General features: G+C 35.5%; 1 protein-coding gene across 1 annotated transcript in view; it reads left to right on the forward strand.

Moving 5' to 3' along the window:
* The window catches only part of PFI (tubulin folding cofactor E / Pfifferling (PFI)), a 198055-nt gene that overhangs the window by 40093 nt on the left and 140720 nt on the right, over window positions 1-17242 (forward strand). The window contains exons 4-8 of the mRNA XM_089788779.1: window positions 2975-3121; window positions 3258-3332; window positions 10978-11120; window positions 11282-11427; window positions 11540-11601. Of these exons, the coding sequence (XP_089644905.1) occupies window positions 2975-3121; window positions 3258-3332; window positions 10978-11120; window positions 11282-11427; window positions 11540-11601 (573 nt within the window). The remainder of the gene's footprint in view (window positions 1-2974; window positions 3122-3257; window positions 3333-10977; window positions 11121-11281; window positions 11428-11539; window positions 11602-17242) is intronic.

Below are 17242 nucleotides of genomic sequence, written 5' to 3' on the forward strand. Positions count from 1 at the left end.
TGAATATGTAAATTATAAACACTAATCAAAGATGCAGTGAACACATAATAAAATTAGATGATAATGGATTATTATCAATTTAATATAATTAAACTCTAACGTGGGGGCCCGTACATTTGGACACACCAACATGTCATGACCCTATGCATTGTCAGGTAGGCAATATATAATCCAATGGTTCGGCTTTGAATAGGGCACCATCGACGGTCAAACAAATAACCACCAAATCAAATGCAAAAAAGAATAAAGGAAATGAAAACAAGTTTAAATGAAGGGAAACTGCTTGCCAGTTTTTCCTATGTCGTGATCATTACGCATGGTTATTAATGCTCACGTTACAACTTCCGCCACAATGGGCAGATCCACATAAACAATGGGGGTACAGGGAGTAGGACCCACCGTGTGATAATAATGATGTCAACAAACTATAATACATGTAAATGATTTGTAATCACAAATCATACATGTTTATAAATTTTCAAATAGAATTCACACCTTAAGGGTATTAAGAATCAAGACTTTAAGTACCTTCCAATATCATTCCTAATAATTATCAACTTAATGATTACTCTAAGACATACTTATAAGGGAACCAATAATAGAATTTGAGATACTTTTCATAGTATCTATATATTTGATTTTTCCCTAATAATATTATTATTATTATGAATAATCAAAATCATAATAATGTCTTCAATGATTTAATCTGTAGTAAGAAGTGTATTATGTTATCAAGGGGGAGCTTGTATAAATCTAATCTAAGGGTCTATAGCCAATAGAGGGTAGAGGTCAGCGATCCATGAATCTTTGTGAAATGGACTTGGACTTGTAAACTTTGAGGGAGTCCTTAGATGGTATCTAGGCAAATTAATTAACATTTATACCCTTTGATCCCAAATCCGAATAATAATATCATTTGAAAAGTAAAATGACCATTATGAATATTTTGATTGATTAAATAATCATCTATAATAATGGACCCTAAAAGGGGACAGTACACAGATCTTTTGAAAGGGGTCAATGACTATAATAGAATAATTGAATCCTAGTACAAGGAAAGAGAGTGACTGATCTAACAATAATAACCTACTCACATATCTTCAACTGAAATGCGATACATAAGGTAAAGTACTCGTTTAAAGAAGATAACTTGAATGTGGAACATATCCCTGTTTTGTGCAAGTCTTTGGCGTCTGGTGAAGAGGAGAAGCATTGTTAGGGGCTTAACCTCCCAACCGCAGACCCTAAGTATCCCCACACAATCTCAATTGAGAAAGGCCCTCCCTACTTGGGATTAGGCATGAACACCCCTGTCCTGCCATTGAGCATCTTGGTATTAGAGTGTTGGCTAGGTAGGCAGCTAGACTATGGAGTCCTTCCCATCAACCCATTAATCCAACTGCTAACAACCGTGACCTCTAGTGATCACAGCAATAGACACCATTGGTGCAATCTCAATAGAGCTTATGTGGAATAATTATTCTTAGCAAAAAGAGCACGACACATGATGTGAAAATTGTAGTGATGTATGAAAGGCTATAGCAGATATATGCACGACACTGAATGAACAATTTGCAGCCGAGAGTATGAATATTACAACATATATGGAGCATGGTAGTATTAAATTGCAGAGGTAGGAAATTTGCAAAAAGGTAGCATATGCGGACGCCTTTGCCAATAAATGAGTTGCATAAAAGAAAGATCATTTTTACTCTCTCATGGGCATGCTCGGTGACGAGCAAGATGAGGAAGGTGGCAATGTTAAGAGTTACATTTCAAGAGCCTCTAACGAGGCTGATAGTACACGTAGCTATTTCCAAAGAAGAAAAGAAACATGCTGGAAAATAAAGAGGGCCGATGACATGAAATATAGTTAAAACATAGCCAAAGGTTGAAAAATAATAGTTCCACTCACAAGGTGTTAATATAAGGATACTGCCCTATATCTATCTATACTCATATATGCATGTGCACAGGTATATGTACATATACATGATATTCTAAGCATACGCATCTCGGGTATATGTCTTATTTTAAGTGGGCATATATTGCTCATGTATGTCTCATTTGAATTACGCATATATATATATATATATATATATATATATATATATATATATATATATATATATATATATATATATATGTACATACATGTGCAAGTATATATATGTAACGTGGTATCGTTATATTAAGACATGTCAGTTATCACAAGAAGCTCTGAAGTTCATATCAATATATAAAGGTAAATTTTTTGTTTCATTTAGTTATTTTATCATCTTATTAAATACATAGACCAACCTAGCTCATGGTGATCACTTGGTAACCCCTTGTGACCTAGTCTGGTTTTTCCCTTGAGCAAGTGGTTTAGGAGCCATGCTTGTTAGCTCAATAGTAGGAGGTGCCCTCATGCCCTTTCTTTTTCTAGCAATGCTTCCCCCCTTTCGCCATGTTCCTACAAGAAGAAATTTCACCAAGGTAATAAAACATTTCTCATCATTTAATCAGATCAAATTTACTATAACAAGTATTCATATTAACTATCCTTTTTCCAATTCATATGACATCATAATGATTAACTATTTTTCAAATCCCATGAACTTATAATGAATAACCAACACTTTCATTTCACATGAATCATAACGATTAACTAGCTTAACCAAATCAACTTACTTCACATGAAGTTCACAACGGCTATAAAAAGCATTTTATTTCTAAGCAAAAATAGGGATGTAACAATTATGTTGAGATTTTCACTTACAGTATCTTGGAGATTTTCTTTAAAAGTGGGCTTGATAGATAGTTGTTATTCTGATGATTTTATTCATGCATTACACTGATATGTATTTAACAAAGTGGTTGTTTATGTTATGTTGATAGTTGACGTTTATCTTTGTTAGTTACAAATTGAAGGATTAGTGAAATATAGAATACATCTTTTCGCTTGTAATCCAATATTGACATCCTCTAACAGGCACTGGGTCTCATTTGCGAACAACTTCCAGCTCTCAGAGTTCTTGATATAAGTGACAGTTATATGAGGATTGGATCAGATCTTTTGCCCATGTTTTCCAATCTGCGCACATTGGTGCTTAACAACTGTGGCATAACTTGGGAGCAGGTTATCTCAGACTTTTCTATCACTTGTGTTGTTTACTACTTTTATCTATGACTATTGCAGCATTGTTAGGGCTGTAAGTGATTGTACTTGAGCTCTCTTGATTTTTTAACAAAATATATTCTGTAATTGGTCACAGGTTGAGAAGCTAAAGAGATCACTTCTTACTATTGAAGAACTGCATCTTGGTGGAAATAAACTAAGAACTATTGAGGTATGCAATTTAACTTATGTACTTGCTTTGATGATTGATCTCTTCTGTATCCAAAAGAGGTATGAAAAACTTAGGCTAGAGATGGAAACGATAGTACATTGAATCTGTGATGACCTCAACCAACAATTTATGTGAAATGCTCAGATCTGAAGGCTACTCATGGAAATATAACATAAAAATATACTGAAATAACCACCTCACAATTTGCATTCCAAATATTGTAGCATAGAATGCTGTTTTTTCATCAGAGCTCTTTCAAATAAAAGAAGAATAAATACAAATTAGTGTATACTGCAATATTTTGAATTATTTATTTCAACTTTCAGCACATCTTGAAACTACTGTGTGATATTTCCTTTAGGAAGTCAAAGGCTTTTTGGTCTCCAATCTTCAATAAACCAAAGGGGTTTCATCTGTTGGTCTCCAAAATCTGAAGATTTTTATTTTCATATGCAGTAGATGAACTCAAGTGCTTAAACTATCACAAGTTGGTGTTTGTTTTATAAAATAGCAATAGATGAAACTTGATGGAGTTGGCTAACATATATAGATATTGAAGTCCTGTCTTGGGGCCCAAAATCCAATGCTTAAATCCACCTTAAGCTGTCTTGGAGGGAGGGTAAGGGCCATTTACCAACGGACAAGTTGCCCATGCCTACTAGCAAAATCATTTAATGGTTCCACTGGCACACATGAAATTATGCCATCTATATCAACAACTATTTGCATTTGTAATTTTGTACACAACCATGTCTCTAAGGGGCCCACATACGCAGCTGGTCTTGCTTAGTTTTCTTGCACCCATTTGAGGTCATTGACAGTGTTCCAGTTTCAGGCAGGTAGAGATTTAGTTTGAATATTGAGGGTTTAGGGAAATGCATGCTTGAAGAGTGTAATTGCAAGAGATATTGCAGAATTTCGGATACCATTTGAATGATTTTTATTTGCTATGGTAGCATTGAGGTTTCCTATAAGGTCTAGAAGAGGGAAGCATGCCAAGAGGATGGGATTGGGCTTTGGAGATATTTGATACAGGAAAGATCAAGGATCAGAAATTGGAGATATCCGACATAGGAAGGAATTGAAGATTTTGATTTTAGGAGCAAGCATTTGTCTTTGAGGATACTTGATACAAAGAGTGAGGATTGAGATCTGGAGATACTCTATGTAGGAAGGAGTGGGGATTGAGATTTAGAGATACTTGATACAAGGAGTGGGAATTGGAATTAAGAGATACCCAATATACAAAGGAGCAAGAAGTGTGTCTTAGAGATACTTATACATGGAATATGTATCAAGACTTAGTGATACTTGATATAGGAGGGAGTGAGGGTTAGGGTTTGGAGGTACTTGGCGTAGAAAGGAGTGAGGATTAGGATTTAGAAATGCTTATGTATGAAGGAATAGGGATTTGGAGTCAACAATACTTGATACAAGTAGTAGGGGTTGGGAGCCAACAATACTTGATGTAGGAAGTTGTGGAATAATGATTTGGAGATACTTGATGCAAGAATGAGTGGCAATAATGATACTAGAGTGATTAGGGAAAGGAAAGCCTAAAAATTTGCTTGGGTTGTAAGGTTAGGGATATCGGATACTGTTTAGGTGTGTTGGTAAGGAAGAATTTGGAGCTTGCAATATAGTGGAATTTGGGGCTTGTGCTTTTGGAATTTTGGATGCTATTTAGGCATGTTTGCATGGGAAAGTTTGGGAGCCCATGATAGAGAAGAAGTTGGGACTTGTGGATTGAGGTGACTGATTCAACCAAAGGGAGTGCAAGTAGGGAAATGTAACTTTGAAGTCTTGTAGGAGACAAGGACTGGCAAGTGGGGGAAATGGGAATTGAGGAAAGGGATGTTGGAAGAGGGAAGTTATAAATCCCAAAGTCTAGGGGAAACAAAAATAGGGGGATGTAGATAGACATACAAGGAGATCCATGGAAGATTGAAGCACATAGACATAGGGAGTTGGGATTAACAAAACAGAATGCCAAGGTGTTGATGTGAGTTTTGTACCACTACATAACATATTAGTAATTGAATACTTGATACGGAGTATCAAACACACAATTTCTCTCTTTGAAAAGTTAATGCTCATGGGATATGAGAATAACTCCAATGTTCCTTACACTTGTGGATATTCGCTCAGTTTATCGATGTGATTTACTGGTAATCATGTAGGCGGCCTTACGCTATTCATTCAAGGATGACTTGAGTTTTTGGTGAGATGGTGATGATTTTGTATGAGTGCCAAGTGATGTTGATGGTGACAGTGATGGTGGAGGGTGTAGCGCCAGATAATGTTGATTGCACGAGGAGGCAATAATGCCTCTAATGACTTCTACCTTCCTAACTTTCTTAGAGTGAAATTCGACCACTCAACTACTCGCTATTCTACTCCCACTCCTATGAATGGAAAGATTAGGAAATGGACGGGGATCGAATCTAATGAAAGCTTACCAGCGGCTCCACCTCCATAGATGCAATGATTCAAAGGAAAATAAACTAGCTTACCACACAAGGCTCCCTAACCAGCAGCTAAGATGCTAGTGGCCTAGTTGTAGATCCCTATCAAACATTCACTAACATCACCATACAAGGAGCCATCTACTTCTACTCTAACAACATGAAATGAAATCCTACTTTAATTTGAGAGATGAAAAGAACCATGCAATACACCAAAATGATCATGTATATCCACCATGCAAGCCACACCAATGAATAGAGAACAATTTTGATAGTATCTTTGCAACAATTCTCCAACCAAAATTACAATCGACGGTAGAGATCAAAAGCAAAATCAACGATCCAGATTGGATCCTAGGAACTCTAATTAGGGTTGCCACCCCATCGGCCAATGAGAAGATGCCACCTCGTCAATGGACCAATGAAAAAAGTGAAAAAATGGCAACCAATGAGAAGGCACCAAAATGGTGGTCTATTAGAATTAGATACTTGTCCTATTCTAGAAGAAAGAGAAATTGCCACTTGGGCTTACATCAAATGTTCTTCTAATATAACTCTTCCTTTTTCTTTCATTATTTTAGCTAAGGCAATGAACTCAGCCAACCTTTTGTTGACTTCTTCCATGGGAGGACAAGGTGTATGCTTTATTTTGAGCTCAGCCAATTTCATCATGCTGCTTGCTGCCTGTAGAGTCTTCTCATGATCCTTCTCATATTCTTTTGCAAATCCGATAAAGGCATTGAGGGAGGAAAGGGTGTTCAATTGTTTCTTCTTGATAGCAACCTTTCCTAACTCATCCAATCTTGATCCAAGTCTTGATTCATTGATATCCTCTTCTCTAATGTCTCCAAAATCGAGTGCCACCCCAATGTCGCTCATCGTTGTTGAAATGGAAGTGTCGACGCTTGGGTTGTGCTGTGCAACTGCTTTCTGTATCTCCTCTTTGCCAAGGGGGATTGTCCTTCCTTTAGTTTGTTCTTTACCTATATCATGTTTACTGTATCGACATTGGTATCGGTTATTCGCCTCATTTTCGAGAAGAAAGTTGTTTTGGGCATCATATCCTCTTTGTCTTTCTTAGTGTTTGTTCCCTTAGGATTCTTGTTTGCACTAACATCTACCATCTTGTCAACCTATGATAGGATGGTGAAGTGGTGGATGATGAATGCGAGAAGAACCAAGGGAGACAATATCTAGACAAGAACGAAAGAAGGAAATCAGCTTAAGGACCCCTTTCAACTCTAAATGATTTAAAGTTACCTTTACCAATAGCCGGATCTTCTTTTAGGAATTTAGGATCAGACTTAAAGAATTTTATATCCCTTGCATATCTTGAGGCCCTAGTTGAAAAAATCAGAATTTTGTCCACTTGAAATTGCCCATGCATGTGCCAAAAAATTAGACTTTATCACTTGTTTTCTTCACCAACAAAATTGTCCAATCTCTAGGAGAAAATCGCAGCCCCTCTTGAAAATCAGAATTTTGTCTTCCACAAAATTCGGCTCCCTCAAAATTCGCCAAGCAAGAAGAGTGCAGATCTGCCCTCAATCGTGGAAAATCGCCAAACATAGAGATCTCTACCATTAAGAAATTTGCCAACAATAATGCCAATCTGCCCTAGTTGGAAAAATCACCCAAAGAAGATGCCAATCTGCCTTAGGAAAATCGCTCAAGGAAGAGAAAATATGCTCCTAGCCAAAAATCGCCTAAGCACCAAAGAGGAGGAGTGAGGAGTGAGGAGAAAAGGGGAAAGAGTTTCTTCTTATACCATACTTGCTCATCCTTCCTAGCTGGTCAACTGGGACCCTGGGAGCAAAAAAAAATTAATTAGAACACAAAACCGGCCCTCAGTTAAATGCTTAGCTAAAATTGAACTTTGCCAAGATGAAATTTACTTTTAAAAATTGTCAATTAGACCAAAATTGCAAAAAGAAAGTAAATAATGCCTTGGAGATGCTAAATATTTCCATTTAATGATGATTTAGCAATTAATATGTTATTAAAATCGGATTTTTGGCTAGCCAAAAGCCATTTTTCAATATTAAATTACCAATTTCCTTAAAGGCTTAAAATTTTCAAGGCAATTTTAATCCATTAAAAGCCAATTTTTTGCAATTTAATTCAAATCGATTTTACTAAGCCATTTTAATTTTTGAGGAAAATAAAATCATTTCTAGAGTCTAAAATCAATTTTGCAATTTAATTTCATCTTCACAAAAGAAAATTTTTCCTCACCAAAGAAATTCAAGATTTTCCAAAAACCTAAATCTAACAAAATTTCACCTTTTGAAAATTATCTAAATTTACACAATTATATCCAAAATTTCAAAAGAAATTGTCTAAGTACAAAGTCTACAATTTTATCCTGCCTAGTGTTGCTCTTTGAAATTTTGTCTAGCCTAAGGATGAAATTGGTCATTCTGGAAAATCAAGTTGAAACCGGGTGAAAAAGGACATCACAGTAAATCAAATCCCTCTTGGCATGAAGGTGTCCAAGGTGTGAAATGTTCAAATTTGAAACCTCTGGACCGAAAAATTGCTAAGGCAACCAAAAAAAGGGGGTCCTCAAAATTTTGGGGCGATGGTGTGAAAACCTCACAACACAAGGATGAGAAAGTTCAAAGATTTGAAGCAATGAAAGAAATAACACCAAGGTAAAGGAAATCCAAATAGTTGTAGAAGGCATATGATTAGAAAAATGAAGAAGTGAAGGATGAAGGAAAGCTTTGATAACATGAGAAAGCATGAAACATTGCTCAAGGTTTGAAAGTGATACAAACATTTTCATACTTAGAGATTAAGACATTACAATCTAGAATTTTAAATTTCCGTTTCTGTTGTTGAGACATTGTATGGGCGATAGTAACAAATTCAATTTGGATTTCTTTGTTTAGCAATGTTGAAGATTATCGATCCACAATATTAAGAGGGTTGAGATGTATTTAGAGATACTATATAATTTTCCTTGATGAGACAGTTTTGCTAAGAATCATTACTAGATTGATCTTAATTGTCAATTCTCCTTTGTGTAGACCATTGTCAATTCTTCTGTGTAGACCAGTTGCCCCCTCTTAAATAATTCAGCCAATGAGAAAATGTACTTCTCTGGGAGGGCTATACTAATATCTCTCTGTGACTGCATCGATACACTTTTTGCTTTTGTCTGTTTAACTAGGATAAGGAGCCATTAGACTATGTGATAACTCACTGTTTGTAGTTTTTTATTAAAATTTAAATTACATTACCTGTATAATTGTTTGCATTCAAAACAAGACCAAAGTTATCCAGTTTACAATCATCAAGAATTTTTTTAACATGACCCCCATTAGCATTAAAGCAATTTATTTGCAATGTAAACTCAATATAGTGGTAGGATTTAGAGATTGGAAGCTAAAGAATATTTTTACTTGATTAGCTATAGTCATAGAGTAGTGCTGTAGATATTCAAGCTGATAAACAATACTTGGGCGACCCTCAGCCTCAACTGATTGCCAATGGAAAACAGTAAGGTTCATTCAAATCAGTTTTCTCCTACGTGCATCCCAGCATTTTGTGTAAATGCCATTAAAATAGGAAAATGATGGGAATTTTTTCCTTGAGTTCACTTTCATGCAAAGAAGTTGTTTCAAATATTTCAAATGATACTGAAATCCTCTCTTCAGGGAGAAATACTGTGCTCCCAATGTCCCCTGCCAGGCCTAATTCCATCTCTCACCTCTGATCTTCAGTTTATTCCTACACTTCCATTAAACAGACTTTCATCATTCACTGGGCTCTGAATATCTTTATTCCTCCCCCAAGCACATGCAAATGCTCTACACCTTCCCCAACAGGCTTATGTACTTATTGCCTGCAAGTTTTTTTATTGAGCAGGGGTTTATAGTCTGTCTAAATTGCCTCTGCTAAATTTTTTTTCTTCTTGCTAATGGTCATAACTCCCATAGACAGGGCATGGGCTCCCTAGGGACCAAACGCCTAATGATAGAAGAGATTCTGCTTCCAAGTATTCTGTCCATACCATTGCAGCAGCCTTTAGACAGTTAATGATGTTTTAATGCAGAAATTTAGTCACAGTGGCCTATACTTGAAGAACTTCGTTGACAGAGAGGATTCTTTCAATGGGACTCCTTGCAATGCAGAAATCATTCTCAAGCTAGGTAGTTGAGGGATTGGCTTCTTCAATATGTGCCAGGTAAATTACATTCAACAGCCAAACATTTATTTTTGTTTCTTCCAAAATCCGCTATAATATGCTCTATTCCCGTGTCTTAGATTTTGGATTTGGTACAATAAAATTATTTTCTATACCAAAATGTATTGTGTCTGAGAACATCCAAAATGGTCCCAGACATTCGCAAGTTGTATTTCAGTTTGAACTTTTCTTTGGAAATTTTATTGGATAAAAGATCTTGACAAGTATGGCAAAATATGCCATACCAATGTTCAACAATTATAATTAAATATCAACTACGAGGATTTACTCGCTTTGGATCAAGTAATAAATTTAGAAATCGATCTACAATTAATATAAACTTAAATGGCTTGAGGGGAGCTAATATTTCACTTGGCATTGTTTGATTTTGATGCCTTGACAATGGCAAAAAGAGACAAAAGCAAGAATTCATGTGATTCTCGAGGTGTTCTTTTTAAAAGTTATATTGCAGATTCCAGAAAATGCAAAAAGCCTTATGACTACCGCTTCACTTCCCACCACAAGAAAGAACGGAAATTATCCTAGACTTTGATTTTAAACTTAAAAGTTTAAAACCCATGTCTAACAACAATAAACATCCTTAGTAGATTATGTTTGCCTCTAGTCTTTACATGTTTTTTGCAAATGCAAGAGATGGTGAGCTGAAAGATATTACTTGACTAAGATACAGATTCTTCAATATGGTAGCTTTCAAGGATTTGAATTTACGACGAGTAACTTGATATCTAGCTTTGATTACATACGAGAACTCTATATTGCTTTCTTTAGACTACTTTTCTGGGATGAATAAATGGTTAATATGGATAAATCTATTGTAAATTTGTTGTTTGAGTCATCTACTATTGTTTTTCATTGAGTTATTTTTATCCCATCATCTGTAACTTCTTCGTTATGCTTAAATTGGACTCGAAAAATTTAATAGTTTAAGATCATGGCTACTGATGGAGTTGTGTTTTGTTTTTTCAAGCCTTCAGTTGAAGATTCATCCTTTCCTACAGTCTCCTCTCCATCTACATTTGTTCATGGTTTTGATTTCTTGCGGCTTTTGAGTTTGGAAGGAAATGAAATAGAAACGTGGGAAGAAATTGTCAAGCTTTCTCAGCTTAGCAGGTACTCTAAGCAAGGGTGTTGCTCCTGCGCATTGTTTAATTTTTCAGACAACATGCACCATATCAAAGCTTACATAGATTACCTACATATTCATATATATAATTGCAAGCCTATTCATTTATCTTAATTACCTTTTATCCAATATTTATTATTATTCTCAGATTGGAACAGCTTCATCTTAGCAAGAACATGATCAAACACATTTTTTATCCGAATTCTTCTGCATTAGACCAAGTTTCATTGAATGCGATAAAGCAAAGAAATTTTTGCAACAAGCCCTTCAAGAACTTGCGGTGCCTGCTTCTTGGTAAGTATGAAATGCATTTTTTCCAATTTAATAAGCTGATACTTGTGTCTCATTGCAAAGTTCTTCTGCGATCCTTTCCTTATTTTATCCTGATAAAGTTCACATGCTTCAGGTGGAAATAAGATTGAGGACTGGGCTTCAGTAGATGCTCTCAATAACTTCCCTAGCCTAACAGTAAATATCTTGCATCCTTGTATCATCTGATAATTGACTGTTGATTTAAAATTTAAATCAGATGTATTTATTTTCATATATCATGAATCCATAAACTGAAGGAACACACTTTTAATTGGAAATGATTAAAAAACTGGCAAGTAATCCATACTAAATTGGCTTTCCTATCTGCTCATAAGCCTTGTAATTTCAAGGCTTGCAGATTTCTTATTGTTTTCCAATTAAAAGGAACTCATAAAATCATCTCATCAAACCAATTGAACGCAGTCAATAGACTGATAAGCTATCCATCTTGACATGGCTTTTACGTGTGCTCTTAAGCATTGTAATGCTCAGATTTACAGATTTATTATTGTCTTCCTTGATGTTTATCTTCAGTCCATAAACTCAAGAAGCACAACTAATTGGAGATGATCAAAATACTGATGAATAGTCCATAGAGAATTGGCTTTTCCATTTGTTCATGAGTCTTGCAATATCAGGGTTTACATATCACTTTTTTTTTTCCTATTAGGAAGTATTGATAGAATCACCTTGTTTCTATTTGTGATTACAACTTGGAACAGGAGCAAGTTTACAAATAGCTTCATTTACAAAGAACTTGGAAGGATGAATCCTAAATTTCCCCATGCATCTTTCACTAATTTTTGTGTCAGGCTTATATAATTTGCTATTGGTCAGTACACTTAACCTTATCTGGTAGCCTGGAGCCTTGGACCACTCTACAATGGAACCTTCAAAAGATAGACATACTGAGCATCCAATTCTTTGTCTCCTGAATTGACATTTAACATTCCCCTATGATCCTTAAAAAGCTTGATGATAATTTTTAGGGATTTTTTGACCTACTTTTAGAAGTGGATAAACGATGTATTGATAAAAGTAAGAAAATTCGTTAGATTATTTGTTGATTATAAAACTGAGAAAATTTCTTAGTTCAATGTACGAATCACATGTTCTTTTGCAGATAAACACACTAATTATCAAAGTGAGCAAAAAAGAAAACAATGCAAAAGCACTTTGACAGATACAATGCCAATGATGCTAACAAGGATTGTTTCCAAAAGGGAAATTCTGTATAATACTTTCTTGGAGCTTCGACCATATACTTAGTTATTTGCTGCATCTTGAATCTCCAATTATTTTTGATTCTCTGCTGACCAACCCTAGTTATCTCCTTCTGAATCCTGATTGAGTGATGTTGTCCCATTACATATCACCAGACTAATCCAATGGGATCTCATTTTGTTAGAGAGCTTACTGTTTTTCCTTGACAATCTTGTAGGCCTTCTAGATGCATTGTCCTTGTTCCATTCACCCTTTTTGCCTTCATGCCACTTATGGCTATTATCTCAAAATTGCTTTCTGTGAGTGAGCATAGAATTCTTGATGAAATAACCAAAATCACTTTTCCTGTAGAATTGTTAAAGCCAAATATAGTGTACTAATGCCTACCAAGGAGGAAAATATATCAACACCTTAGCAAGAAGCAAAAACAGATTCTGTAATGCCCCTAATTTTCTCTTTTTAAAAACAAAATTCTGGGTAAAGCTAACTAAAATCAGCAGAACGAAAATAAATCGAACACTGATTGGAAACTGTATCAAAACCTCTACTTCAATGGACAGGCAGCATAAAGCCCTCAAGTATTAAGAAGTAGTCAAATTAGGATTGGAGTCGATTGTTACATTGCTGGTGCATGCATGACAGAAGTTTCAACACAAAACACTATCATATGCAACTTGGACTCCAAACTGATATTTTATTTAATGGCAACGAGTACAAACTACAATATTCTTCTACTGTGCTGTAACCTAAAATTCAGAATTATATTGCCAAATTAATCATAGGCTGTCTAAATACGATGGTGGAACAGTTGTATTGATGACAGGTCAATGAACTCAGACTTGTACGGTTACCCTCTAACTATAATACACCTGTATGGAATGCTCTATGAACTGGCATTGAAAATGCAGATATGTGTCTGGAATTGCTGGAGACAACAGCAAATAATGTACGGTCTTTTGGAAGGTGTAAATAAGTAGTTGTGATTGGTAAGGATGAAAGGAGAATGTCAACGACTGTGTAGCAGTAATATGGCTTCCTCAAACCCCTGTATGACTGGTGTGAACCCTGCCATGCTGATTGCCTCCAATTTGACAATTTGATACCCTGGAATATTTGTGGCTGCTTCAAATTGCCCTCAAGTGTATGATTTTGATGCAAAGCTGGCACTCTAAAAATAGAATGAAATTAGAAACTCAAGAAATGGACAACTCTGAAAGTGCTGAAAACTAGATTCCTTGATGGCAATATATTTTTTGTTTGCAAATCTTGTTTGCTCAACCAGAAAATATGCAAAAAATTGCAAACTCTTGTGTGGAATTGCCAATGCTAGAGATGAGGGCTTTTGTCAACACCTTTAAAGTAGAAATCCATGAGGGTTTTCACTCAGCTAGATTTGTTACTGAATTGCATTTGGCGTTGATCAATGATGGAGTATTATACGGTCAAATGATTTAGTTTCACAATTCTGTATATTTCTTTATTTATTTTTTGTTTATATACATACATATATATACACATGTTCCTAAATGCTTCCAAACCTCCAAAAAATTTCCGCACATCTGTGCACTGGGTTCTTGGACCCACATCTGAACTGGTAACGTAGATTTTATCATAACAGCTTTACGTTTTTTGTCCTCGGATGCAAATTCAAAAGAAAAACTCCAAAGTGAAAAAATGCCAATGATTAAATGCTGTTTATAATTAAGTGTTCAATTAATCACTTTTATGTATCAAATAAATATTATTAAGTTGCACCAAAAAATAAATCATTGTGCCCAACTTAAAATAACACTATTAATTTTTCTAGTCATTAAAGGGGACACTGTATAACTTATATCTAAGCAGTTTCTATTGGAGATATTGTTGCTACATTTTAATAAATATGACATCATTAATCTTCCAAATAGTGCCTATGTCTCCTTTCTCATGTCATTAAACTACTGCCTCTTTTGGCCAGTTGTAGAACTTCTAATTGTAACCCTTTTACACATAGTAAGATCCTGAAAGCTATCTTTAATATCTAGTGTTTGAAAAGGCCTAGATGTTGAGAATGTGAAAGTTGATTCTCTTAAGAACATACCAATTTATCCTGGATTACACTTTGCTTGGGCTTCAGCCTTCAGAAATTTGTTGAATCTCAGAATTTTGATTATTAAATGCAACAATGGTGTTATAATGAGTTTTTAACAAGCTATATTGATGTCGCTAGTTGTTCTTGGTTTTAATATGGATTGCCATGTTGTTTCTGTTTTCTTGGGATTTCTTTTGCCAATTTGAATGTGCTGCTTTCCCCCATTAGGACTATATTTGATTGCAACTCTTTTCACTTCCAAGATATGAGTTTGGAGAATCTTCTATATTCTAGATTGAAAGCTTAGAAAAGTACACGCATCGACAAGAAGCACTTTAGATTGTAATAAATATCATCTCAGGCCCTCTATGTTGGAGTCGTATTGAGCTTCGGTCGAGAGGGCCCTTCTTCTTAGGCGCATCATCAGGTCCTTGGTCAGTTAAAAAGGGGCCAATAATAGTTGTTCATGTGGTAGTGTACATTATACCCGCCACTAAACCCCAAGGTACTACACAAGGATAAAGGTAAATATATAATCTATAAACATTGTCATATTAAGTTAAAGTGGAATTCTTATGTACAATTGCTAGATATGCTAATTGGGAAGTAAAAATAATATTTAATAAATATGGATTATAAATTTCTAGTAATATTGTGGGAGCAATAAAATGCAACTTTGATAATGTCGTTAGTAACCATAATAAGATCATAAGAACTCCTTTAATTTTGATTTCGTAATGGGTAGAGAGTTTGTATAGGGCAAACAGTAATCTGGTCACTCTGAGGCACTTGAGTCCCAATATGGGTAGGATCCATGAGGGAGCCTTGGGTAGATTGTTTCTTTCTTTGAGCAACAATAATTCTATCATCCATTATGCAATTAGATTGTAAGAGAGGAATGTCCTTTTTTAATGTATCTAATAATGAGACTTATATTTTAGCCCGAGTATTAAATACTAAATGATAAATTTGACCCTACTCCATATTACTAGGAGTAAGGGTCATCTACTTTTCTTCCATTCCATTTGATCCCTCTTCTGTTTATATCTTCCAATGTGAGGGAGAGGTTAGACCTCTTTATCACGTCTACCTTTTGGCAAGAGACATAACTCTTGACAACTTTCCCTCTTTGAAATAGTCAAAACCTTCATAATTACAACCCTTTTGAAAGCATTTCAATACTTCATCATTGCTGCTCTTTGAAAGAGTAACTTCCTTATTTTCTTCACATTCCTTCCTTCCATTGATTCTTCTTTGGTTGCTTTCCTCTCCTTTTTTTCCTTGCTCCCTATCCCCTTTCAAATGAATTTCTCCTTCCTTTTATACCTTATGTTGAGGGAAATACAATTCTTAGTAATGTTTTAAATTGTAATAATATTATATTTATAATTTTTATTTATTTTTGCCTGTTAATGGGCCTACAAGGGTAGATCCTAAACAAAGAAAGGAAAAGTGTTGTTGGCAACCACCAGAGGAAGGATGGATAAAAATAATTTTTGATGGGGCTGCTCGAGGAAACCCAAGTATATTTGGTTGTGGATGTATAGCAAGAGACCATAAGGGTAACTCCTTAGTATTTGTGGCAAAACGATTAAGGGATGGAATAGACAATGTGGCAGAATGTGAAGCAGCCAAGGAGACTCTAGCCTTAGGAGTTAAAATGGGTATTCGTCGAGTGCATTTGGAAGGAGATATAGAGATTATTATCAATGGATTCAAAGATTCAGAGATTATTATCAATGTAGTCTTGGCATCTTGATAAGCACATAAGATAGATAATGTGCCTGTTGACGGAGTTTGAGAACTTTAGGATATTCCACGTTTACAGGAAGGCAAATAAGGTGGCAGATAAGTTGGCCAAATTGGGAGCGAATGCTTCTTTTGGGAACCAACATGAAACTTTTGAAGACTTTAGACTTCTCAATTTGGATTAAGGATGAAGTGTGATGAAGTGGCTTTATGTGCTTATGCCTCCTTTTTGCGGGAGTATCTCTCAATTATGAATTTTAACCCCTGGTATGATGGACAACCACGAAGAAGCTATCCCCCGCATGAGAGAGGATCCATATTTATTAAACAACTCTCGAAGTGTGGGCTTCCAGATCTTTCAAGGGTGTGATTTCTAGATAACATGATGGACACAAAAATGGTCATTTGGTCGTGGCTGATTTTCTACAGAGAGTTGGAACTCCAGTTGGCCATGAAATGAAGTGTATCAAAAGAAATAACATTCATTTGGTGTCTACTTTCCCTAGACAGCCATAGAACCTGATTTCATTCTCGGATGTGCGCGACGTTTTACTCGAAAGACAAAGACTATCAAGGACGCGGACGACAAGGTTATCATTAGCCTTGATCCTAAGGTCATTGAACAAATCTTCAAGGTACCACATAGAGTGTGCAGATTTGACCAAGGAATCATCTTTGGCATGCTAGAATGGGCAAAAAGGTGATTATTGGAAGTATGTCAACCTATACTGGTTAGACAATAAAAGAAATAAC

The sequence above is a fragment of the Cupressus sempervirens genome, chromosome 6 (assembly GCF_028749045.1).
Source record: "Cupressus sempervirens isolate cs-2001-9-10 chromosome 6, ASM2874904v1, whole genome shotgun sequence".
Taxonomy (NCBI): Eukaryota; Viridiplantae; Streptophyta; class Pinopsida; order Cupressales; family Cupressaceae; genus Cupressus; species Cupressus sempervirens.